At 47.7% G+C, this 26,266-nt stretch overlaps 4 protein-coding genes and 2 pseudogenes across 5 annotated transcripts; 2 read left to right on the top strand and 4 right to left on the bottom strand.

Annotated features, from left to right (window-relative positions):
* Positions 1-154: 154 nt before the first annotated feature.
* Positions 155-9,410, bottom strand: LOC135627823 (myb family transcription factor PHL11-like; annotated as a pseudogene).
* On the bottom strand, positions 3,188-6,017 carry LOC135626329 (uncharacterized). Its single transcript, XM_065131556.1, has 2 exons — positions 5,730-6,017; positions 3,188-3,343 (listed from the first exon to the last, which is right to left on the bottom strand). Exons 1-2 carry the CDS (start codon positions 6,015-6,017, stop codon positions 3,188-3,190), a joined length of 444 nt encoding a protein of 147 aa, XP_064987628.1.
* Positions 9,411-10,072: 662 nt separating the features above from the next.
* On the top strand, positions 10,073-10,936 carry LOC135626328 (probable CCR4-associated factor 1 homolog 11). Its single transcript, XM_065131555.1, has one exon. The coding sequence runs from the start codon at positions 10,073-10,075 to the stop codon at positions 10,934-10,936; it is 864 nt and encodes a 287-aa protein (XP_064987627.1).
* A 306-nt stretch (positions 10,937-11,242) lies between these two features.
* On the bottom strand, positions 11,243-13,954 carry LOC135627824 (uncharacterized; annotated as a pseudogene).
* Positions 13,955-22,472: 8,518 nt separating this feature from the next.
* LOC135626327 (probable CCR4-associated factor 1 homolog 11) lies at positions 22,473-23,336 on the top strand. The gene has a single exon (XM_065131554.1). The coding sequence runs from the start codon at positions 22,473-22,475 to the stop codon at positions 23,334-23,336; it is 864 nt and encodes a 287-aa protein (XP_064987626.1).
* Positions 23,337-23,692: 356 nt separating this feature from the next.
* On the bottom strand, positions 23,693-26,266 carry LOC135627819 (myb family transcription factor PHL11-like). 2 transcript variants are annotated; one of them, XM_065134161.1, is made up of 6 exons: positions 25,393-26,266; positions 25,048-25,124; positions 24,924-24,981; positions 24,766-24,835; positions 24,293-24,362; positions 23,693-24,218 (listed from the first exon to the last, which is right to left on the bottom strand). In XM_065134161.1, exons 1-6 carry the CDS (start codon positions 25,562-25,564, stop codon positions 23,820-23,822), a joined length of 846 nt encoding a protein of 281 aa, XP_064990233.1. In that variant the 5' UTR covers positions 25,565-26,266; the 3' UTR covers positions 23,693-23,819. The 2 variants fall into 2 exon arrangements, with proteins under 2 accessions (XP_064990233.1, XP_064990231.1); XM_065134159.1 differs by having other exon boundaries at positions 23,693-24,224; positions 25,393-26,244.

Here is a 26,266-nt window from a genome sequence, read left to right as displayed (position 1 = left end):
TCAAGTCGTCTGTCAAATTCGGATGTGAAAATTGATTGCTGCTTGTGATGTATGGTAAGAATCCGAAGATTGTTGGATATGCACCACATCGATCTGTGCTCTGTTATTTTCTTGGATAAACTGATAGCTTTCAAATTGGGCAAACAACATGATATGTTGATGGCCGAAGAGAGGAAGTTCCCGTACAAGGGGGAGTTGTTTCGTCCACGATCAAATCATTCAACAAACCGCAGTATAAAGATTTACGCTGTAGGAAAGAAACATAGACTCGATATCAACTCGATGCGCACAATGACAGCATCGGATGTGTCTGCAAGTGCAGAATCGACACTCAAAGCTGGTTTACAACCCCTGCGTTTGGATTCTGAGATCCAAGTCGTTTCCTCTTGATCCACCAACCATCTCACCTCTGCTTCCTTTCACATTCAAATCCAGCAGAAGAAGAGAACTGTCCTCGGCCTCATCTCTACCTTCCTGATAAAGTTGAAACCCTCAATCGTTCCTCTTCTTGATGTTTTCCTCTGACCGCACTAATCTCAGCTCCGAGTGCTTCTCTTCGCAAACCCGACCGACGTTCTCCGTCAAGCCTGATAGTGGCAGGTCGAAATCCGTAAGCTGGGCTCTGGTGGCTTCCAAACTGCCTGACGAGCCATTCATGTCGAAACAAAGATCTTCTGAGCTTTCTCCAGCATTGCTTGCAAGTACTTCCTCTGAGCCTTTATACTCGTTTGCAATTTCTTCTGTGCCTGGTAAAGAAATCTCGCGAATGTTACAAGGAGTAGGGCCTTTGTTTGCCACACACCAATAGGCTTACCTCCCGCTGCTCTTGCAGTTTCCTCTGCACTTCGATCTGATAGCATAATGCCTCTCCAAGAGGCATTTCTCTGCATGGTTTGTGAAACATCGGATGACGGATATAAATTGGAGAGCATAAATCAAAGTCTGGAGTTCACGGGATTACTAAATTACAAAAACTACATCAAGTGCACAAACATTCCAATCTATACCGTTTAATAAGAATCACAGACTAACCATTACTGCTAAGATTCTTAAGCTTCGCAAAACTTCCCTAGCTTGTTCGAAGCTATTAAATCCTTTGTAGTATCTTGAGTCAAGAAGCTTTTCTCCGCGATTTATTTTTATTTTCTTTAGCACAGTCCTATTTATTTACAGAACTCATCGATGTTTTGTATGCAACGTCACATCCCGGATTTATAAAAAAAATAAAAATATCAATAATTTATTATCCATTATTTATATAATAAACTTCCTCTTTTTCTTTTTTTTTTCTTCATCCTTTAATTCAAATCCTTGTTTTTACAATAATAAATATTCTATTAATTAGAAAAAGGACCACAGCTTCTTGGTAAGTCATAAGGAAGCTTCAGATTTATTACAAAGTAGTAAATTACTCTGAAAATAAATATTAGATAAACTGATTTATTATTAAATCCTTTATAGTATCTCGAGTTATTGATGTTTAGTAGTATTTCGAGTCATTGCAGAACTCATTGATGTTTTACATGCAGCACATGATATTTGTTAACGCTTTGCAATTTCTTGTATAAAGTTTAAATTTTATATGCAACGATACGTAAAAGTAGAGTTTGTGCCATACACATATCCGACACCGAATGTTCTAGAGACGTCACTGCTGGTGGTAGAGGAACAATTAGTCTTGGTTGAATTGCTTCCTGCATGAGGAATAAAAAGCAGGCATGAACGCTCAATTCTAAGTAATGTATGTACTCTCTCAGTTTATGGTGGCCTGCCTTGACCTACCATTTTTCTTTGCTTCCTGGCCTGTCTCCCTTCTGGTTTGCTTTCCAGGTCTGTACTTCTACAGACAGATAAAGCAAGATCAGAATAGAAGCAATAGACCATAGAAGGAGGGACAAAGAGATGTGACCTGAAGATGACTCTTGAGATGGTAAAACATCAACCCCTTCATGCCCATCAAGCTTAGCACCGACTTTGGAATCTCTTCTCCCAATTGATCACCGAATTATAATTAACGATCACAATTCGATCGTAATTGACTCAGATCTACAATTCAGAAATACGAAGCTTCAGCAAGGTGAGTGGAAGGCACCATGGCCTTCGTGGGAGCCAATCAATCATGTGAGGTTGCAATCAAGGTTTAGAGATGTTGAGCTAACTAACACTACTTCAAGTCAAAAATTAAAAGGATTAGAGCAAAGATGATGGGCTATGGATTTCCTGAGTAATTAATCCTTGTGAAGAGTCATTTCCACACACTGCCAATTTTTTGTACAGAACTTGCAAATAAATTGAAGATATCAAATTTACTCGTCACCGAAAGTATGTCAAGTAAGGTGCTCATGAATTCGAACGCCATCTTAACCTGCAAGATCTACGCAAATTGGGAAGAAGAGACCATCGATTTGTAGTGACCAAACTTGAAGTTCGAAGGACCACCTACATCAAAAGAGAACAAGATTCTTCGACTCTCCACTCGTCCAGACCATTCCATAAGTTCAACATACGGTACAACGATGAGAAGTTCATGAGAAAACTGATTTGAAAATGTGAGAACATTTCCGTCACCCACTGCAAAAGCATGCTTCAGATATAATGATGAAACAAAGAATAAAGATGTGCAACATTTGCTAACAAAAAACACCTTATAGATCAACACATAATGTCCCAGAAAACAACACATAAAGTTACCAATAAAATGTTAGAGCTTCAACACTAGAGCTGCCCTTACATGATTGTTGTCTTTCGTATCTGAGTCCTATTCTTCATCCTCATCTTGTACATCATTTTTCAAACAGAAGGTGATCAAGGGAAACATTAAGACTTTTAATGTTTTGATGAGTCCTCATCAGCAGCTGCTTCACCTCTTCTCTTTTCCTTAGTGTCCGTGCCTTCTTCATCGACATTAGCTGACTCTTCAAGGATGGAGACTCCATTGTTTTCTTTAATATTATCCGTTGAAACCGAGTCACCAACCTCCTTGATCGTAGTAGATTTATCATCTTTGGCCATAGGCTGTTTGCACTCAACGAGAAGGGCACAGACTTCCTCGATGCTCACAAGGTCAATAGGTGTTTGCTAGGCCTTTGTCGTGGCGGTGAGGCTTGCACCCTTTTTAATGAGATACTCAATGAGCTCTGGATGAGATCCTTGGACGGCATAGTGCAGAGGGGTCAAACCTTTCAAGTTAGCAGGCCTTGACAGAGACATCAGAGGATAATAGGATCCTAATTATCTCTAGATGACCTTTCTGAGCAGCAAAATGGATCGCGGCTGTATCACCCATAGCAGCAGCAGCTCCAATGTCGGCGTTATTCTTGCAGAGAAATCTTGCTACCTCTGTCTGCCCAAACCAAGCAGCCAGATGAAGACTCAATTTCATATTATTCGTGTCAAGGTAGCAACATTAGATTACCAAACAAAAGATTTATCAATAGATTCGTTTGTTCCACTTTTTTACAAAATAAAAAGAAAAGAAAAAATGTGCAATACATCCGAGAATCAAATTTCAGAATTGATAGGGAGAAGCTTGGCACTACCAGATCCCCTCGCCACCTAAGCCAGCAACGCCACCAAAGCCAACTGTGGGGGCCCCCACCAACAACCTCCCAGTCGCCAGCAGGGATCTGCCCTGCCAATCCTAGCTTCCCAACGTGGTGTCACGGCCTTAGCTGGAATTGCCTAAGGCGTGAGGCACCCTTGCGGCCAAGACGCGAACTTAGCTTGCGTTGCATAAGACGCGTTTCGCCCTTGCGATATTGTTCCGCAAAGATCAGCCCACTTACAACCTCTCGCAGGTCCCGAAGGACCTGTAAAAGAGAAAGTTGATTAGTTCGAAAGAACGAGCAACGGACAAGTCCCGAATTCTCGTGAAAAAGGAAAGCTTTACAAGCAATTCAGCGAGCACCTTGTGTAAACAAGAGAAAAGAGGGAGTGGGGGAAAACAAGGGCTTTAGAAGGTTGAACGAGCAGCTGCAAGCCCACAAACAGCTGCTCACCGAGTCCCGGGCCCGACAACAAGTTCCCGTCAAGGCAACGTGCGAACTTGCGAATGTGTGTTCAACGCCCGGTACTATATCGAAGCCCCATCCACCCCTGTGCCACCCGGGGGGTTCAAAGGGGCTGAGATGGCTGACGTTTTAGTGAGCGGAGGCAGATTCCAAAAATCAACCCGCGGCACACGAAAACGGAGCTATTTTGGGTTGTTTTGCTCGGTTCGGTGAGCGGTCGCTATGTAACACTGCAGCTTGTTCGAACTTACATTTTTACAAGCAAAATGACTCAAAACCAAGGCAAAACAGGCTGCCAAGTAACTGTACATGTAGATGAGAGCGACGAACGGTTTGTTCAACGGAGTTGTTGCGGGCGCGCGACGACCGTTCGTGACAGTGGGCACATAAGACCCACTCCTTACTAATGCCGCAGCTAAAGAAACCATGCCCCGCATTAATGGTTGGCAGCATGCCCCAGCTTCCCCAACCGCCTCCTGGCTGACATCTCAACAGAAGCCATGCCTGTGCATTAATGACTAGCAGTATGCCCCTGCTTCCCCAGTAGCCTCCTGGCTGACATATCAACAAAAGCCATGCTTCAGTATTAATGATTGATAGCATGGCCCGATTTCACTAGCCTTCCCCTCCGGACGACCGATGGAGGGCCCACTCCTTGCCTAACCCAAAGCGACAGGGGAGTCAACCCAAAGGCGTCCCAACGGTCCGCACCAGCAAGCCGTCCTTATTAATGCCCCCCCCCATACATAGTAAGAGGGGCCTGGCTAACACACGTCTAGATTGCTCGATGCCTAGGTAAAAAATCCAAGCCCCAGACCAAGACAAAAGGAGGCAGGCAAAAACCCTCTATTCTCTCATTTACACTACTCACACTATTGTCTTCCTCCCCCTCCATCAGTCCATCTTTCGCTAACTTAAGCATCGAAGGGGTTGACCTGGGACACCCTCGGCACAAGCCTATTGTGCAAGGTCGTCAGCGTAGCATGAAGGCGTGACTAGAAGGCAAGCCAGCAGAAGAGACCTACACTTTTGGCAGATAACTAATCAGGCCGACTCACCGATCGACGGTCTTTGTGTGTTAACAAGAAATATCCAAAAGTTGAGTTTGTACCCTATGACTTGCAAATTTCTTAGATGTCAACAAATTTAGTATAAGAAACTATGATATATCCTCTTTCCCACCACATAGAGGTTGGAGATATGGAATAATTTTTGTTAATTTACTTACCCAAGATTGAGATCTCGAAAAGTAAAGCACTTCTTGGATGTTTAAAAATTCTAATACCCAAAAAAACATAACATACATTGACAGAAAAGAGATGTTTAAATTGTCGACAACAACAATTTCTCAGCTTCGTAATGAACATTTCCTATATTAAATCTAAGTATCGAAGCAACACAATTCCACCCACAAGTTATGTGGAAGTTCTTATACCGAAGAGTGTCAGTGTGGATGAATCGGCATGTATCATTTCTGCAAATCATTGCCACAGTCATCCTCCATCGATAGATAGTTTCATCATCTATATCCTTTTCTTCATTCTCTTTTCAAAGGAATCGAGTTGATATTTAAGACCTAAGACTCAGAAGGGCCAGCTAGTCACAAATAATGCACCAAATCAGACAGCAATCCGAATCCTAGCAAAGGAATTTAAATGAACCAGCCAAGTAGGTTAAAGCTCAAAAACCCTAAGGGAACCTTAAAACTCAGTGCCAAACTCTCGGCGGCGCAATAAGCTGCTCGCTCGACAGATTCTGAACCAAGCGAAGAGCCCACCACATGATAACGACAACAAAAGCGAAGATTGAGGAAAGGAGAACAAGGGAGAAAGGATACGGTGTCCGGGAATGGCGATCTCGAGTATTGACGGCGAGGGGATTAGCGTTGCAGATGGACTCGACCGTGGTGAGGTCCCCGTTCCTCGCGGCGGCGTGGAGATCGGAAGATTCGCTGCCCCCCTTCGGTAATCGGTTCTTCCTCCTCGATGCCGCTCCGGGGTCTCCCATCTCCGCGGGGTGTGCCGTCGTGGAGCTTCAAGCGACGAAGGCAGCGGTAATACATAGTTGATTGAAGGCCGAGACGGTAGCAGGATGGGCCGAGTTAAGGCCCACAAATGTGGAGACGTACTTCGAACGAAGATACCTTGGATCGTTAGAATCGGACTAGGATTCCGAGAGACATTGGATCGAGCTGGGGCTTAACACCCGCATCTTTCCTTCTTGGATTAGGATTACTCTTGTGGGAACACTGGGGATATAGTATAGGTGCACATTGGAGAATGAGTTCACTGATTGATCCGCTTCCGGAATGTTGGATGGTTGATGATGTCTTATTGTCATATAGTGATTCCGTAATCCTAGTGATGTATCTGATCCCTAGACTTGAGACACCAAGGATGTCTTGTATTAGTGCTCCACTCTTTGATACCAGACTTTTAGGTTTGGATGTCCTAGATCTAGCAAAGTCGGTCATCGGGAGTGATAGTCAACCGTACGAGCGCTATTGAGTGTCGATAAAGGATCATCCGCTCAAAGTATCATGAGAGAAATATCACATATGTTCTTGCTCAGACAAATCCCTGGCGAGGGTCATTCGGATTGACAGAGAAAGAGTTCTCCGAGAGAATCTGATTAGAGCGAGACTCGAGTAGAAACCGTATGGATTTGACAACACCATACCCGGTATACGGTCTCTGGGATATTATATGGATGAGGGACTATAAATATACGGTAACTGAGGACTGATAGGTCCAATGGATTATATTCCCCTATATCGTTTGGGGACTGCAACGTAGTAGCATAGTACGTCCGCAGTCGATGAGTCGAGCGAGTTATTATGGAGATAATAATTCACTGAGCCAGAAGAAGTTCTAATAGGTATGACTCATTGCCAGCTCGATATTGGGCCTAAAGGGTTACACACATATGGTAAGCATTGCGATTAGTAAAGATTCGAATATGAAATATCCGCCGGAGCCCCTATCTTATTGGATATCCAATAACCCTCTGAATTATTGGATCACATGAACGAGATCCAATATTAGCCCATGAGAGATTATTGGATAGAGATCTACTAATATAAGATGCTTGGGTAGTTAGATAGAGATCCAATACCCAATAGGGGAGGATCCATTAGGGTTAAGTTTACTACGGAACTCTATAAATTGGAGGGAATCAATGGTTCATAGGCTAGAACCATTTGCTTGCCTCTCCTATTCTCCTCCCCCTCTATCAGAGAGGAGTGCGCTAGACCTCATTCACCCTCTCCTAGAAATCTGCAAGGATTCAGGGATATACGATCTCCCTAGGTATCACAATTTATCTTATACGCGGTTTTAAGTTTCGCGGATTTTTGCGTACTAATCTTCGCACGACGACGAATACATCTTTAGGAATTGGGGATTTTGTTTTCTGTTCTTCCGCTACGCATGTGATGTCGCCCCCCAAGATTTCCCAACAAATACTCCCGCTATGACGGATTGATACCGATCCTCCCGCTCATACGATCGAGCCAACACACTCACACCCTGTTGGTCGAGTACCTGCCCAAGAAGCAGAAGAAGAGACAAGCCCAAAAGAAGACCCAACCTTCCGGACAGTAGGGGGAGGGAAAAACAGAGAGGGAAACCTCCCAAAGCAGAAGGGGGAGATCAAAAAATGAGAGAGAGTGAACTACCGTGTGAAAGGGGGAGAACAAAGAGAGAGAGGGAAGGAAAAAAGAAAGGATTCACTTAGGTCAACATTCGTCACTCCTACATTTGCCCCTACAAAAGAGTGTCATCCGCCTCGATGGATCTCGCACCAACCATCACAGCCTTAATAAGGATCTCACAGCAAAAACAACACTCACGCAAGCATGTAGTAGTATAAGTAAAATGACAAAATTCAAGGCCCCTTTGCAGTGTCCCGAAGCACACCTTCCAAGGGGGGCAAACGAAACAAAAAAGTTTGGCATTGCCAGCTCACCTCGCCACCTAGGCCAACAACGCCACCAAAGCCAAATGTAGGAAACAACCAACTCCACCCAACCGCTAGTAGGGATCTGCCCTACTGTCCTAGCTTCCCAAAGTGGGCACACAAGACCCACTCCTTACCGATACCGCAACTAAAGAAACCATGCCCCGTATTAATGGTTGGCAGCATGCCCCAGCTTCCCAACCGCCTCCTAGCTGACATCTCAACAGAAGCCATGCCTTTGCATTAATGACTGGCAGCATGCCCCCTGCTTCCCTAGTCGCCTACTGGCTGACATCTCAGCAGAAGCCAAGCCTCCGTATTAATGATTGATAGAATGGCCCGATTTCACCAGCCTTCCCCTTCGGATGACCGAAGGAGGGCTCACTCCCTGCCTAACCTAAAGTGACAGGGGAGTCAGCCCAAAGGCGTCCCAATGGTCCGCACCAACAAGCCATCCTTATTAATGCCTCCACCATACATAGTAAGGGAGGCCTTGGCTAGCACACGTCTAGACCACTCAATGAGTAGGTATAAAAGCCAAGACCAATACCTAGACAAAAGGAGACAGGCAAAAACCGCCTATTCTCTCATTTACATTACTCTCACTATTGTCTTCCTCCCTGTCCATCTTTCACTAACTTAAGCATCGGAGGGGTCGACCTGGGACACCCTCGGCGCAAGCCTATTGTGCAAGGTCGTCAGCGTAGCTCGGAGGCACGACTAGAAGGCAAGCCAGCAGAAGAGACCTACACTTTGGACATATAACTAATCGGGCCAACTCACTAGTCAACTGTCTCTGTGTGTTAACAAGAAATATCCAAAAAGCTTAGTTTGTACCCTATGACTTGCAAATTTCTTAGATGACAACAGATTTAGTATAAGAAACTATGATATATCCTTTTTTCGACCACATGGAGGTTCAAGATATTGAATAATTTTTGTTAATTTACTTACCCGATATGGAGATCTTGAAAAGTAAAGCACTTGTTGGATGTTTAAAATTTTTAATACCCAAAAACTCATAACATAAATTGACAGAAAAGAGATGTTTAAATTGTCCACAGCAAAAATTTCTCACCTTCGTAATGAACATTTCCTATATTAAATCTAAGTATCGAAGCAACACAATTCCACCCACAAGTTATGTGGAAGTTCTTATAACGAAGAGTGTCAGTGTGGATGAATACGCATGTATCATTTCTGCAAATCATTGCCACAGTCATCCTCCATCGATAGATAGTTTCATCATCTATATCCTTTTCTTCATTCTCTTTTCAAAGGAATCGAATTGATATTTAAGACCTAAGACTCAGAAGGGCCAGCTAGTCACAAATAATGCACCAAATCAGACAGCAATCCGAATCCTAGCAAAGGAATTTAAATGAACCAGCCAAGTCGGTTAAAGCTCAAAAACCCTAAGGGAACCTTAAAACTCAGTGCCAAACTCTCGGCGGCGCAATAAGCTGCTCGCTCGACAGATTCTGAACCAAGCGAAGAGCCCACCACATGATAACGACAACAAAAGCGAAGATTGAGGAAAGGAGAACAAGGGAGAAAGGATACGGTGTCCGGGAATGGCGATCTCGAGTATTGACGGCGAGGGGATTAGCGTTGCAGATGGACTCGACCGTGGTGAGGTCCCCGTTCCTCGCGGCGGCGTGGAGATCGGAAGATTCGCCGCCCCCCTTCGGTAATCGGTTCTTCCTCCTCGATGCCGCTCCGGGGTCTCCCATCTCCGCGGGGTGTGCCGTCGTGGAGCTTCAATCGACGAAGGCAGCGGTAATACATAGTTGATTGAAGGCCGAGACGGTAGCAGGATGGGCCGAGTTAAGGCCCACAAATGTGGAGACGTACTTCGAACGAAGATACCTTGGATCGTTAGAATCGGACTAGGATTCCGAGAGACATTGGATCGAGCTGGGGCTTAACACCCGCATCTTTCCTTCTTGGATTAGGATTATAGCTCGATTCGGATAGGATTCCGAATCGAACTGGGGTTCGGACACTCTGCCTGTTATATAAGGACGTGACCTTTGGACTTGTCACGCATCACTCCTCTCCGACACTCTTCTTCGCTCCACACTGTTGTATCGTCGCGTGGAAAGATGTCTTCGCAACGAGGAGGAGGAGGAGGAGGGCGGCAACATTTGGTGGTGCGCTCGGTTTGGGCGTGGAACTTGGAGTACGAGTTCTCCATCATTGCTTCCCTCGTGGATCGCTTCTCTTACGTCGCCTTCGACACGGAGTTTCCCGGCTTCCTCTACAGAACTCGGAGGCCACACCGTCTTCTCCCGCCCAGCCTGCGCTACGCCTTCCTCAAGGCCAACGTCGACAAGATGGAGCTCGTCCAACTCGGCCTCACCCTCTTCGACGCCTTCGGCGACCTCCCCTCCATCGGCACCGGCGGCAGGGTCGGGTACGTGTGGGAGTTCAACTTCCGCGAATTCGATGTCCGACGCGACCTCCACGCGCCGGACTCCGTCGACCTGCTCCGCTCCAGTGGCATCGACTTCGACCGGCTCCCCCTCTACGGCATCGACTCCGGCCAGTTCGCCGCCCACCTCTATCGTTCCGGCCTCGTCGCTCATTGCCGTTTCTGCCGCCCGCACTCCACTCGATGGATCGCCTTTCACAGCTGCTACGACTTCGCCTATCTCATCAAGGTGCTGGGGTTCGGCCGGCCTCTGCCCGACACCCTGGAAGAGTTCCTCGGCCTGGTGAACTTGCTCTTCGGAGAGACTGTGGATCTCAAGCACATTATGCGCGGCTGCAAGGGTCTCTCCGGCGGGCTGGAGAGAGTGGCGAGTACCCTCGGGGTGCCACGCCAAGCTGGGAAGTCGCATCAAGCTGGATCAGATAGCTTGGTGACCTGCCAAGTCTATCTGAAGATGAAGCGGAGGTTCTTCGACGACCAAGACGCCAAGGTGGCCTGCCATCGCGGCATCATCTACGGCCTACAAGCCTGCTGAATTCCTCCTTCGTTCTTGGAGTTTGTCAACGCAGCGCAGTGAAGGTGGTCGATTCTCAAAGCAAGTCAACTCAAATATGATCTTTCTCTTTTTCTTTGTGCACAAATGTCGAATGTTTCAACGTAAATAATATACAAATCAAGTCGTCTGTCAAATTCGGATGTGAAAATTGATTGCTGCTTGTGATGTATGGTAAGAATCCGAAGATTGTTGGATATGCACCACATCGATCTGTGCTCTGTTATTTTCTTGGATAAACTGATAGCTTTCAAATTGGGCAAACAACATGATATGTTGATGGCCGAAGAGAGGAAGTTCCCGTACAAGGGGGAGTTGTTTCGTCCACGATCAAATCATTCAGCAAAACAGCAAACCGCAGTATAAAGATTTGCACTGTAGGAAACATAGACTCGATATCAACTCGATGCGCACAATGACAGCATCGGATGTGTCTGCAAGTGCAGATCGACAGTAAAAGCTGGTTTACAACCCCTGCGTTTGGATTCTGAGATCCAAGTCGTTTCCTCTGGATCCACCAACCAACTCACCGCTGCTTCCTTTCACATTCAAATCCAGCAGAAGAAGAGAACTGTCCTCGGCCTCATCTCTACCTACCTGATAAAGTTGAAACCCTGAATCGTTCCTCTTCTTGATGTTTTCCTCTGACCGCACTTCTCTCAGCTCCGAGTGCTTCTCTTCGCAAACCAGACCGACGTTCTCCATCAAGCCTGATAGTGGCAGGTCGAAATCCGTAAGCTGGGCTCTGTTAGCTTCCAAACTGCCTGACGAGCGACTCATGTCGAAACAAAGACTTCTGAGCTTTCTACAGCATTGCTTGCAAGTACTTCCTCTGAGCCTTTAGACTCGTTTGCAATTTCTTCTGTGCCTGGTAAAGAAATCTCGTGAATGTTACAGGGAGTAGGGCCTTTGTTTGCCACACACCATTAGGCTTACCACGAGCTGCTCCTGCAGTTTCCTTTGCACTTCGATCTGATAGCACGACGCCGCTCCAAGAGGTATTTCTCTGCATGGCTTGTGAGACATTAGATGACCGATATAAATTAGAGAGCATAAATCAAAGCCTCGAGTTCACGGGATTACTAAATTACAAAAACTACATCAAGTGCACAAACATTTGAATCTATACCGTTTAATAAGAATCACAGACTAACCATGAATTCGAATGCCATCTTAACCTGCAAGACCTACGCAAACCGGGAAGAAGAGACCATCGATTTGTAGTGACCAAACTTGCAGTTCGAAGGACCACCTACATCAAAAGAGAACAAGATTCTTCGACTCTCCACTCGTCCAGACCATTCCGTAAGTTCAACATACTGTCACGAATGGTCGTCGCGCACCCGCAACAACTCCGTTCAACGATCCGTTCGTCGCTCACACCCGCTTGTACAGCTGCTTGACAGCAGGTTTTCTTATGGTTTTGGGTCATTTTGCTTGTAAATATGTAAGTTCGAACAAGCTGCAGCGCTGCAATGCGACCGCTCACCGAACCGAGCAAAACAGCCCAAAAACAGCCCAAATCAGCCCAAATCAGCCCCGTTTTCGCGTGCCACAGGTTCGCGCGGCGAACTGTCTCGTCAAAGCAAAATGTCAGCCATCTCAGACCCCAGGAACCCCCCAGGTGGCACCGGGCTGGATGGGGCTTCGGTTATATACCGGGCGTTGAACACTCTTTCGCAAGTTCGCACGTGACCTTTACGGGAACTTGGTGTTGCGCCTGGGACCAGGTGAGCGGCTGTTTGTGGGCTTGCAGCTGTTCGTTCATCCTTGAAAGCCTTGTTTTCCTCCCTCTCCCTCTTTTCTCTTGTGCACACAAGGTGTTCGACGATTTGCTTGTAAAGCTTCCCTTTTCGCGAGACTTCGGGACTTGTCCGTTGCTCGTTCTTTCGATCTAACTTTCTTTCTCTTTTACAGGTCCTTCGGGACCTGCGAGAGGTTACAAAGTGGATGATCCTTGCGGAGCAAGATCGCAAGGGCGAAGCGCGACTTAGGCAACGCAAGCTAAGTTCGCGTCTTTGCCGCACGGGTGACCCGCGACTTTGGCAACACACGCTAGCTTCGAGTCTTTGGCCGCAAGGGTGCCTCACGCCTTAGGCAATTCCAGCTAAGGTCGTGACAATACGGTACAAAGATGAGAAGTTCATGAGAAAACTGATTTGAAAATGTGAGAACATTTCCGTCACCCACTGCAAAAGCATGCTTCGGATATAATGATGAAACAAAGAATAAAGATGTGCAACATTTGCTAACAAAAAACACCTTATAGATCAACACATAAAGTCCCAGAAAACAACACATACAGTTACCAATAAAATGTTAGAGCTTCAACACTAGAGCTGCCCTTACATGATCGTTGTCTTTCGTATCCGAATCCTATTCTTCATCCTCATCTTGTACATCATTTTTCAAACAGAAGGTGATCAAGGGAAACTTTAAGACATTTAATGTTTTGATGAGTCCTCATCAGCAGCTGCTTCACCTCTTCTCTTTTCCTTAGTGTCCGTGCCTTCTTCATCGACATTAGTTGACTCTTCAGGGATGGAGACTCCATTGTTTTCTTTAATATTATCCGTTGAAACCGAGTCACCAACCTCCTTGATCGTAGTAAATTTATCATCTTTGGTCATAGGCTGTTTGCACTCAACGAGAAGGGCACAGACTTCCTCGGTGCTCACAAGGTCAATAGGTGTTTGCTAGGCCTTTGTCGTGGCGGTGAGGCTTGCACCATTTTTAATGAGATACTCGATGAGCTCTGGATGAGATCCCTGAATGGCATCGTGGAGAGGGGTCAAACCTTTCAAGTTAGCAGGCCTTGACAGAGACATCAGAGGATAATAGGATCCTAGTTATCTCTAGATGAACTTTCTGAGCAGCAAAATGGATCGCAGCCGTATCACCCATAGCAGCAGCAACTCCAATGTCGGCGTTATTCTTGCAAAGAAATCTTACTACCTCTGTCTGCCCAAACCAAGCAGCCAGATGAAGACTCAATTTCATATTATTCGTGTCAAGGTAGTAACATTAGATTACCAAACAAAAGATTTATCAATAGATTCATTTGTTCCACTTTTTTACAAAATAAAAAGAAAAGAAAAAATGTGCAATGCATCCGAGAATCAAATTTCGGAATTGATAGGGAGAAGCTTGGCGCTACCAAATCCCCTCGCCACCTAAGCCAGCAACGCCACCAAAGCCAAATGTGGGGGCCCCCACCAACACCTCCCAGTCGCCAGCAGGGATCTGCCCTGCCAATCCTAGCTATGCAACATGGTGTCACGGCCTTAGCTGGAATTGTCTAAGGCGTGAGGCACCCTTGCGGCCAAGACGCGAACTTAGCTTGCGTTGCCTAAGACGTGCTTCGCCCTTGCGATATTGTTCCGCAAAGAACAGCCCACTTGCAACCTCTCGCTGGTCCCGAAGGACCTGTAAAAGATAAAGTTGATTAGTTCGAAAGAACGAGCAACGGACAAGTCCCGAAATCTCGCGAAAAGGGAAAGCTTTACAAGCAATTCAGCGAGCACCTTGCGTGCACAAGAGAAAAGAGGGAGAGGGGGAAAACAAAGGCTTTAGAAGGTTGAACGAACAACTGCAAGCCCACAAATAGCTGCTCACCGAGTCCCGGGCCCGACAACAAGTTCCCGTCAAGGCAACGTGCGAAATTGCGAATGAGTGTTCAACGCCCGATACTATATCGAAGCCCCATCCACCCCTGTGCCACCCGGGGGGTTCAAAGGGGCTGAGATGGCTGACGTTTTGGTGAGCGGAGGCAGATTCCATAAATCAGCCCGCGACACACGAAAACGAAGTTGTTTTGGGCTGTTTTGGGGATGTTTTGCTCGGTTCGGTGAGCGGTCGCTTTATAACGCTGCAATTTGTTCGAACTTTCGTTGAACGGAGTTGTTGCGGGCGCGCGACGACCGTTCGTGACATTCTCCCCCACCTAAACTGTTGACGCCCTCGTCGACGCTTGTTGGTAGTTGTTGATGATCTCTTCTTCATGTCGCAGTGCGTCTTTTGGCTCCCAACTGGCTTCAGTTCAAGGAAGTTTTCGCCACTTCACCAAGTACTCTGTCTGCTCAGCTCCGTTGGGTAGCTTTATCTTGTGGTCCGCCAGAATGGTTTCAACTCGCTTCTCGTAGGAGGTTGTGATGGGAGGTAGCCGAGTTGGAACACTTCGGGAAGCATCTTGCGGATCCGAGTGGTAGGCTTTTAGGTTGCTGGCGTGAAGAACGTTGTGAATTTTGAACCACGTCGGCAGCTGCAACTTATAAGAGACGTTGCCTACCCTGCTGATAATTGGGAAGGGCCCTTCATATTTGCGCACCAATCCTTTGTGGACTTTGTTCCTAAAGAATTGGAGAGATGCTGGTTGGAGCTTTACCAACACCAAATCGCCAAATTTAAACTCTTGCGGTCGCCTTCCCAAGTCTGCCCACTTCTTCATCCTTCTTGCCGCCTTCTCCAAGTAAGCCCGCACAATATCTGCATTTCGATGCCACTCCTTTGCTAAATGGTATGCTGACGGACTACTCCCAGTATACCCAATGGTCATGGTGTGCGGAGTCGACGGTTGTTGTCCGGTAATGATCTCGAAGTGGCTCTTGTTGGATGCAGAGCTCCGCTGCAAGTTGTAGGAGAATTGGGCAATGTCCAACAGCTTCACCCAATCTCGTTGGTTGGCACTCACGTAGTGCCGAAGATATTGCTCCAGAAGCGAGAGTATCCTTTCAGTCTGGCCATCCGTCTTGGGCTGGAGGCTTGTAGAGAAGTATAACTTTGACCCCAACAATTTGAATAGCTCGGTCCAGAATCGTCCCAGGAACCGAGCGTCTCGATCACTAATGATATTGTGCGGGACTCCCCAATACTTCACCACATCCTTCATCATCAGCTTGGCCGCCTCCTCTGCTGAATAGTGTAGGGGAGCATCAATGAAAGTTGCATACTTTGAAAACCGATCGACCACCACGAGTATCGATCTGAGTCTCCCTACAAGTGGCAAGCTTAAAATGAAGTCCAAGGAAATGCTCTCCCACGGACTTTCTGGTACGAGCAACGGCACCAAAAGTCCCACCGGCTTCCATTGCTCCACCTTGTCTTGTTAGCAAGTAAGGCATGTTCGAACATATTCCTCCACATCAGTCCCATCTTCGGCCAGTAGAAGGCCCTCTCCACGAGAGCCAACGTTCTGTGAATACCTGGGTATCCAGCCCAAAGGGAATCGTGACACTCTTTTAAGAGTTCACGCCTCAAATTCTCTACTCGGGGAACATAAACCCTATTGCCTTTGGTGTAAACGAGTCCCTCCTGGACCCAAAATCGTCGTGCCTTGCCTTCTTTGATGAGCTGCATCAGGATAACTGCTTGGGGGTCACTATACAGTCCATCTCTGATCCTGGAAAGGAAGTTGGAGTGCAACTGACTTGCTTGGCCTCCGCCCTCCAATTGTGTGGCATTCACACGCTCCACTTTCCGACTCAATGCATCGGCCACGACATTCGCCTTCCCAGGCTTATACTCTATTGCCATATCAAATTCAGCCAGGAAGTCCTGCCAACGCGCCTGCTTTGGGGAGATCTTCTTCTGAGTTTGGAAATAGCTCAGAGCGATGTTGTTCGTCCTCAGCACAAATCGCGATCCGCGGAGATAGTGTCGCCAAACTCGTAGACAGTGGATCACCGCTGTCATCTCCTTCTCATGCACTGGATACCGCCACTCGGTCTCGTTGAGTTTGCGACTCTCGTAGGCCACCGGATGACCCTCTTGCATGAGTACTCCCCCAATAGCGAAGTCCGAAGCATCTGTATGGACTTCAAAAGGCTCCCCATAGTCTGGCAATTTGAGCACTGGTTCTTCCATAACAGCGGCCTTCAGATCTTGGAATGTCATTTCACATTTCTCAGACCACTTCCAAGGTTGCTCTTTCTTCAGTAACTCCGTCAGTGGAGTTGCACGCTTCGAGTACCCCGCTATGAAGCGTCGATAGTAGTTGACGAAACCAATGAAGGATCTCAACTCTAGCACCTTGTTTGGAGTTCGCCATTCCGCAATCGCTTGCACCTTCGACCTATCCATCCGAATGGAACCATTACCGATTTGATGCCCCAAGAATAGGATCTTCGTTTGGGCGAAGTAGCATTTCTCCCTTTTTACGAACAATGTATTCTCCCTGAGAACCTTGAAAATTGTCCGAATGTGCTGGACATGTTCCTCGAGCGTTTGGTTGTATACAACGATATCGTCTAAGTAGACGACCACAAACTTGTCCAAATACTCCTTGAATAGTTGGTTCATGAGAGTGCAGAACGTGGCTGGAGCGTTGGTTAAGCCGAAAGGCATCACCAAGAACTCAAATGCTCCATACATGATCACACAGGTAGTCTTCGCCTCATCGCCTTCAGCGATGCGCACCTGCCAATACCCCGACCGAAGGTCGAGTTTTGAGAAATACTTGGCTTTGCCCAACTGGTCGAACAAGTCCGTCATGAGCGGGATGGGATACTTGTTCTTCACTGTCACTTTGTTAAGGGCTCGGTAATCAACGCAGAGTCGGAGGCTCCTATCTTGTTTCTTCTGGAAGAGAACTAGAGCTCCAAAAGGTGCTTTAGAGCTGTGGATGAGACCACTACTTAGCAATTCACCTAACTGCTTCCTGAGTTCTGCCAACTCTGGCGGGGGCATGCGGTAGGGTGGTCCCGCTGGAGGCTTGACTCCTGGCTCCAGCTCGATGCTGTGATCCACGCCTCTGCGTGGCGGAAGAGTCTTCGGCAATTCGGGTGGCATAACGTCATTGAACTCTTTCAGGACGTTCGCCACCACAGCAGGTTCTTAAATGGCCTTCTCGTTGAGTGGCTCTAGCTTCATAGCAGCCACAAATGTTAATTCACCTTTTCGCACCCCTTTCTTCAGATGTAATGCCGATATGTGTTGGGGCTCCTTGGTTCCTCTTCGAGAGACGGGAACCACGCAGGGGTTGTCACCTCCCATCATACATAGGGAGTTCAAGAACGGCATTGGCACCAACTTCGCCACGTGCATAAACTCCATTCCAAGAATCACTTGGAAGTCATCCAATGGCACTGCCATCATGTTGGTGTTCCCGCTCCATGTCCCGATTTTGATGGGGACTCCCTTCGCTAACCCGGAGATTCGTCTGGCCTCCGAGTTCACCGCCTTCATTCGGCTTGGGCTCTTCTCCAAGATCAACCCAAGTCGCTGTGCTTCTCGATCGGCTATGAAGTTGTGGGTAGCACCCGTTTCCACCATTGCACGGGTTGTTTGGCCATTTAACTTGATGTCCACATACATCAGTTCACTACTTCCTGCTTTTTGTGTCTTTGTTTTCATTTTCTCCCCCACTTGACCTCGCATGGCGTTCAACAAACGCATTGCTCCCATCCGAGGTCCTTGCGACTCCTCGTCATCGCTGCTGGATTCAAAACTGCTCGAACTAAGAGCAACAACTTTGCCCTTGTCCGATCGGGGAGGGGGGGGGGGGGGGGGGGGGGTGGATGGAAGCCGTCAAAGCATTGAGTACCTGTTTTTGTGGGCACTCCCTCACCATGTGCGATCCTCCGCACAAGAAGCATCCTCCAGGTTTTGAGACCTTGCCTTTCGGGTTTGGCCCTTTGTGGGAACTTTTCTTCTTTCGTTCACCCCCGAGCTCCTTCCCTCGAGAATGTTTCGGAGGGCGATTGCTTGAAGATTATTTCCTTCTCCCTGGGTCTTCAGTGGAAACAAAGTCGGTGAGCCTTTCTGCAGCAGCAATTGCCCCGACCACATCGGTAACATTCCTTCGATTTAGTTCTTGTTGAGCCCATGGCTTCAAACCATCGAGGAAGCTAAACAACTTGTCCTTCTCGGACATGTCCTGTATGTCCAGCATTAGTGCAGAAAACTGTTTCACATAAACTCGGATGGTGGTACTATGGCGGAGTTGTCTCAACTTCCTTCTTGCGACGAACTCTGTGTTCTCTGGTAGGAACTGAGTTCTCAACTCCCGCTTCAAGTCCTCCCATGTGTCAACCCGACACCGACCTTATTGGATCTCCTCCCAGCGAGTTCGCCACCAAAGTTTTGCATCTCCGTTCAGATACATTGTTGCTATAGAAACTTTGGTATCTTCAGAATCGGGCCTCGTAGCTCGAAAGTATTATTCCATGTTGAACAGAAAGTTCTCGAGCTCTTTGGCATCTCTGGCCCCTCCATATCCATGAGGCTCGGGTGCCCGTAAATTTTGTGGTGGTGCAACGCGGGTGTTGCTTCCTCCCGTATTTAGTGCTCTAGTGAGCATTGTCACCCTTGAAGTGAGTTCCGCCACAACTTCCTGCAGGTGTTGCACGGAGTCTTTGGTGTCATCAGACAGTCGGTCGACTAGGGCCTCGACCTTGTCGATCCTGGACTCCGCTTCCTCTTGCGAGCTCTCTACCCCAACAAGCCTTTGTTGGCCATGGTAGAGTTCCTCCACGCTCGCTTCAAGAACATCTAGGCGGGTTTCCGTCGTTGTGAGTCTCTCCTTGTGACTCTTCTTCCCGGTTGGTGCTTCATATTGCGCCTCCTCCGCTCGCGGAGAGTAGCCAACTTCTTGCTCATCATGTTCGCTGTCGCGCTCCTCTTGAGCGGCCCCAACAGCATGAGAGCGAGTGTGCACATGCAGCCCAACTACGGCTGCTTGGGGCAAGGGTCCAGCTTGCCCCGTCTTGCTGGATTCGCCACGATGCTTTGACATGGCGAAGTTACGAAGTTCCTTCGCTGCTCGCTTGAAGGGCTTGCCCGCTCTGATACCACAATGTCACGGCCTTAGACGGAATTGCCTAAGGTGTGAGGCACCCTTGCGGCCAAGACGTGAACTTAGCTTACGTTGCCTAAGACGCGCTCCGCCCTTACAATATTGCTCCGCAAAGATCAGCCCACTTGCAACCTCTCGCAGGTCCCGAAGGACCTATAAAAGAGAAAGTTGATTAGTTCGAAAGAACGAGTAACAGACAAGTCCCGAAGTCTCGCGAAAAGGGGAAGCTTTACAAGCAATTCAGCGAGCACTTTGCGTGCACAAGAGAAAAGAGGGAGAGGGGGAAAACAAGGGCTTTAGAAGGTTGAACGAACAGCTGGAAGCCCACAAACAGCTGCTCACCGAGTCCCGGGCGCAACAACAAGTTCCCGTCAAGGCAACGTGCGAACTTGCGAATGAGTGTTCAAAGCCCGGTACTATACCGAAGCCCCATCCACCCCTGTGCCACCCGGGGAGTTCAAAGGGGCTGAGATGGCTGACGTTTTGGTGAGCGGAGGCAGATTCCAGAAATCAGCCCGCAGCACACGAAAATGTAGCTATTTTGGGTTGTTTTGCTCGGTTCAGTGAGCGGTCGCTTTGTAACGCTACAGCTTGTTCGAAATTACATTTTTACAAGCAAAATGACTCAAAACCAAGGCAAAACAGGTTGCCTAGTAACTGTACATGTAGATGAGAGCGACGAACGGTTCGTTGAACGGAGTTGTTGCGGGTGCACGACGACCGTTCGTGACAGTGGGCACACAAGACCCACTCCTTTCTAATGTCGCAGCTAAAGAAACCATGCCCCGAATTAATGGTTGGCAGCATGCCCCAGCTTCCCCGACCGCCTCCTAGCTGACATCTCAACAGAAGCCATGCCTCTGCATTAATGACTGGCAGCATGCCCCCTGCTTCCCTAGTCGCCTACTGGCTGACATCTCAGCAGAAGCCAAGCCTCCGTATTAATGATTGACAGAATGGCCCGATTTCACCAGCCTTCCCCTTCGGATGACCAAAGGAGGGCTCACTCCCTGCCTAACCTAAAGTGACAGGGGAGTCAGCCCAAAGGCGTCCCAATGGTCCGCACCAACAAGCCATCCTTATTAATGCCTCCACCATACATAGTAAGGGAGGCCTTGGCTAGCACACGTCTAGACCACTCAATGAGTAGGTATAAAAGCCAAGACCAATACCTAGACAAAAGGAGACAGGCAAAAACCGCCTATTCTCTCATTTACACTACTCTCACTATTGTCTTCCTCCCTGTCCATCTTTCACTAACTTAAGCATCGAAGGGGTCGACCTGGGACACCCTCGGCGCAAGCCTATTGTGCAAGGTCGTCAGCGTAGCTCGGAGGCACGACTAGAAGGCAAGCCAACAGAAGAGACCTACACTTTGGACATATAACTAATCGGGCCAACTCACTAGTCAATTGTCTCAGTGTGTTAACAAGAAATATCCAAAAAGCTGAGTTTGTACCCTATGACTTGCAAATTTCTTAGATGACAACAGATTTAGTATAAGAAACTATGATATATCCTCTTTCCCACCACATAGAGGTTGAAGATATGGAATTATTTTTGTTAATTTACTTACCCAAGATTGAGATCTCGAAAAGTAAAGCACTTCTTGGATGTTTAAAAATTCTAATACCCAAAAAAACATATCATACATTGACAGAAAAGAGATGTTTAAATTGTCGACAGCAACAATTTCTCAGCTTCGTAATGAACATTTCCTATATTAAATCTAAGTATCGAAGCAACACAATTCCACCCACAAGTTATGTGGAAGTTCTTATACCGAAGAGTGTCAGTGTGGATGAATCGGCATGTATCATTTCTGCAAATCATTGCCACAGTCATCCTCCATCGATAGATAGTTTCATCATCTATATCCTTTTCTTCATTCTCTTTTCAAAGGAATCGAGTTGATATTTAAGACCTAAGACTCAGAAGGGCCAGCTAGTCACAAATAATGCACCAAATCAGACAGCAATCCGAATCCTAGCAAAGGAATTTAAATGAACCAGCCAAGTAGGTTAAAGCTCAAAAACCCTAAGGGAACCTTAAAACTCAGTGCCAAACTCTCGGCGGCGCAATAAGCTGCTCGCTCGACAGATTCTGAACCAAGCGAAGAGCCCACCACATGATAACGACAACAAAAGCGAAGATTGAGGAAAGGAGAACAAGGGAGAAAGGATACGGTGTCCGGGAATGGCGATCTCGAGTATTGACGGCGAGGGGATTAGTGTTGCAGATGGACTCGACCGTGGTGAGGTCCCCGTTCCTCGCGGCGGCGTGGAGATCGGAAGATTCGCTGCCCCCCTTCGGTAATCGGTTCTTCCTCCTCGATGCCGCTCCGGGGTCTCCCATCTCCGCGGGGTGTGCCGTCGTGGAGCTTCAAGCGACGAAGGCAGCGGTAATACATAGTTGATTGAAGGCCGAGACGGTAGCAGGATGGGCCGAGTTAAGGCCCACAAATGTGGAGACGTACTTCGAACGAAGATACCTTGGATCGTTAGAATCGGACTAGGATTCCGAGAGACATTGGATCGAGCTGGGGCTTAACACCCGCATCTTTCCTTCTTGGATTAGGATTATAGCTCGATTCGGATAGGATTCCGAATCGAACTGGGGTTCGGACACTCTGCCTGTTATATAAGGACGTGACCTTTGGACTTGTCACGCATCACTCCTCTCCGACACTCTTCTTCGCTCCACACTGTTGTATCGTCGCGTGGAAAGATGTCTTCGCAACGAGGAGGAGGAGGAGGAGGGCGGCAACATTTGGTGGTGCGCTCGGTTTGGGCGTGGAACTTGGAGTACGAGTTCTCCATCATTGCTTCCCTCGTGGATCGCTTCTCTTACGTCGCCTTCGACACGGAGTTTCCCGGCTTCCTCTACAGAACTCGGAGGCCACACCGTCTTCTCCCGCCCAGCCTGCGCTACGCCATCCTCAAGGCCAACGTCGACAAGATGGAGCTCGTCCAACTCGGCCTCACCCTCTTCGACGCCTTCGGCGACCTCCCCTCCATCGGCACCGGCGGCAGGGTCGGGTACGTGTGGGAGTTCAACTTCCGCGAATTCGATGTCCGACGCGACCTCCACGCGCCGGACTCCGTCGACCTGCTCCGCTCCAGTGGCATCGACTTCGACCGGCTCCCCCTCTACGGCATTGACTCCGGCCAGTTCGCCGCCCACCTCTATCGTTCCGGCCTCGTCGCTCATTGCCGTTTCTGCCGCCCGCACTCCACTCGATGGATCGCCTTTCACAGCTGCTACGACTTCGCCTATCTCATCAAGGTGCTGGGGTTCGGCCGGCCTCTGCCCGACACCCTGGAAGAGTTCCTCGGCCTGGTGAACTTGCTCTTCGGAGAGACTGTGGATCTCAAGCACATTATGCGCGGCTGCAAGGGTCTCTCCGGCGGGCTGGAGAGAGTGGCGAGTACCCTCGGGGTGCCACGCCAAGCTGGGAAGTCGCATCAAGCTGGATCAGATAGCTTGGTGACCTGCCAAGTCTATCTGAAGATGAAGCGGAGGTTCTTCGACGACCAAGACGCCAAGGTGGCCTGCCATCGCGGCATCATCTACGGCCTACAAGCCTGCTGAATTCCTCCTTCGTTCTTGGAGTTTGTCAACGCAGCGCAGTGAAGGTGGTCGATTCTCAAAGCAAGTCAACTCAAATATGATCTTTCTCTTTTTCTTTGTGCACAAATGTCGAATGTTTCAACGTAAATAATATACAAATCAAGTCGTCTGTCAAATTCGGATGTGAAAATTGATTGCTGCTTGTGATGTATGGTAAGAATCCGAAGATTGTTGGATATGCACCACATCGATCTGTGCTCTGTTATTTTCTTGGATAAACTGATAGCTTTCAAATTGGGCAAACAACATGATATGTTGATGGCCGAAGAGAGGAAGTTCCCGTACAAGGGGGAGTTGTTTCGTCCACGATCAAATCATTCAGCAAAACAGCAAACCGCAGTATAAAGATTTGCACTGTAGGAAACATAGACTCGATATCAACTCGATGCGCACAATGACAGCATCGGATGTGTCTGCAAGTGCAGATCGACAGTAAAAGCTGGTTTACAACCCCTGCGTTTGGATTCTGAGATCCAAGTCGTTTCCTCTTGATCCACCAACCAACTCACCGCTGCTTCCTTTCACATTCAAATCCAGCAGAAGAAGAGAACTGTCCTCGGCCTCATCTCTACCTTCCTGATAAAGTTGAAACCCTGAATTGTTCCTCTTCTTGATGTTCTCCTGTGGCCGCACTTCTCTCAGCTCCGAGTGCTTCTCTTCGCAAACCCGACCGACGTTCTCCATCAAGCCTGATTGTGGCAGGTCGAAATCCGTAAGCTGGGCTCTGGTGGCTTCCAAACTGCCTGACGAGCGATTATTGTCGAAACAAAGACTCTTCTGAGCTTTCTCCAGTATTGCTTGCAAGTACTTCCCCTGAGCCTCGATTCTGGTTTGCAATTTCTTCTGTACCTGGTCAAGTAATATCGTTAATGTTACAGGGAGTAGAGCCTTTGTTTGCCACACCCCATTAGGCTTACCTCCAGCTGCTCCTGCAGTTTCCTCTGCACTTCGATCTGATAGCATAACGCCTCTCCAAGAGGCATTTCTCTGCATTTTTTGTGAAACATCAGATGACGGATATAAATTAGAGAGCATAAATCAAAGCCTGGAGTTCACGGGTTTACTAAATTACAAAAATTACATCAACTGTACAAACATTTGAATCCATGTCGTTGTAATAAGCATCACAGACTAAGCATTACTGCTAAGATTCATACGCTTGGCAAAACTTCCATGGTTTGTTCGAAGCTATTAAATTCTTTGTAGTATCTCGAGTCGAGAAGCTATTCTCCGCGATTTCTTTTCTTTAACACAGTCCTATTTTTTGCAGAACTCATTGATGCTTTGTATGCAGCCTATGATCTTTGTTAATGCTTTGCAATTTCTTGTATAAAACTTACATTTTATATGCAATGATATGTAAAAGCAGAGTTTGGTGCCATACACATACCCGGCACCGTCTGTTCTTGAAACGTCACTGCTGGTTGTAGAGGAACAATTAATCTTCCTTGAATTGCTTCCTGTATGAGGAATAAAAAGCAGGCATGAATGCTCAATTCAAGAGAATTTATGTACTCTCTTAGTTTATGGTGGCCTGCCTTGACCTACCTTTTTTCTTTGCTTCCTGGTCTGTCTCCCTTCTGGTTTGCTTTCCAAGTCTGTACTTCTGCAGACAGATAAAGCAAGATCAGATCAGTAACAATAGACTATAGAAGGTGGGAAGAGATGTGACCTGAAGATGACTCTTGAGATGGTACAACGTCAACCCCTTCATGCCCATCAAGCTTAGCACTGATTTTGGAGTCGCTTCTGCCAAATTGATCACATAATTTTAATTAACGATCATAATTCGATCGTAATTTACTCAGATCTACAATTCAGAAATACGAAGCTTCAGCGAGGTGGGAGGAAGGCATGTACGGCGCCACCATGCTTCTCAGACTCTGCTCTCACGCTGCCCCAATTCCTCCTTATATACAGATTGCCAGTGGCAGCTAATAGGATTACATTGCTGCTGTGATGCGTGGAAGCAGAATTATGTGGAAATGATGGAAGCTGTACATATATGCACACTCACTGTCGGGTCCGCCGAGCTTGGTGACAGCGTCCACGAACCGGTCATGGAGGTCGGGCGTCCACCTTAGCCGAGGCTTCGGGTCTCTCGACAGCATAACTCCAGCTCCTTCCCCTCCGGTAGCCTCGAACAGCGATGCTGCCAGTGGTGGACGGCGTTGGTAAATGTTCTCCATCTCACATGCCAACCAAAACTTTTGCTCTTTCGCTGCTGCGTTCGTTAGCTTTAAGCACAGACTGCTTTGTCAAAAGCCATGGATTCCGATTCCGGGTCTCATTCTTTTGCCAATCTCCTTTTTCTCGATGACGGAACGAAGAAGAGCGGCAGAAAGCAAGGCCGAAACTTGAGATTTAGATCAGATCAATATGCATAGTACACACAAACCCAATTGGAAGAGGAGAGGATAAGGACTGTTGACTTGACATCAATAAACAAGCAAATACTAGCGGAAAAGGAGGCGTTGTGGGAGGATGAGACCGACGGATTCCCGGCGACGAATCAGTGAAAACGTGAGAGCGAGGGAATGGTAGGAGGAGGAGAGACAGCAGCAACCACTCGAGATCGTAACGCTCGGCAGGCCAATCGCAGGTCTCCTCGTGTCTGACGAGGAAGCAACTGCGTCTACGTTGCACCTCGGAACACGATTAGGATCGGTTCGGTCGGAAACAAGGGAGGGTGACGCGGGAATATTCCCCACGTCGGAGGTGCAGCCCGACGGGGCTCCGCTTCTGTGCAGGCTTTTCCTATTCTCCTCTCCCTCCCGTCAATCAATGCGGACCATATAGAACTCGTCTGCTGATTTTTTTCTTGGATCACGGGAGCCATAGAACTCGAAGAAGAAGTCTTGGATTAGCATGTGGACGGCGAACATGTGTGG

The sequence above is a fragment of the Musa acuminata genome, chromosome BXJ2-11 (genome assembly GCF_036884655.1).
Source record: "Musa acuminata AAA Group cultivar baxijiao chromosome BXJ2-11, Cavendish_Baxijiao_AAA, whole genome shotgun sequence".
NCBI classification, from domain to species: Eukaryota; Viridiplantae; Streptophyta; class Magnoliopsida; order Zingiberales; family Musaceae; genus Musa; species Musa acuminata.
This window is presented reverse-complemented; position numbering and strand designations above follow the sequence as displayed.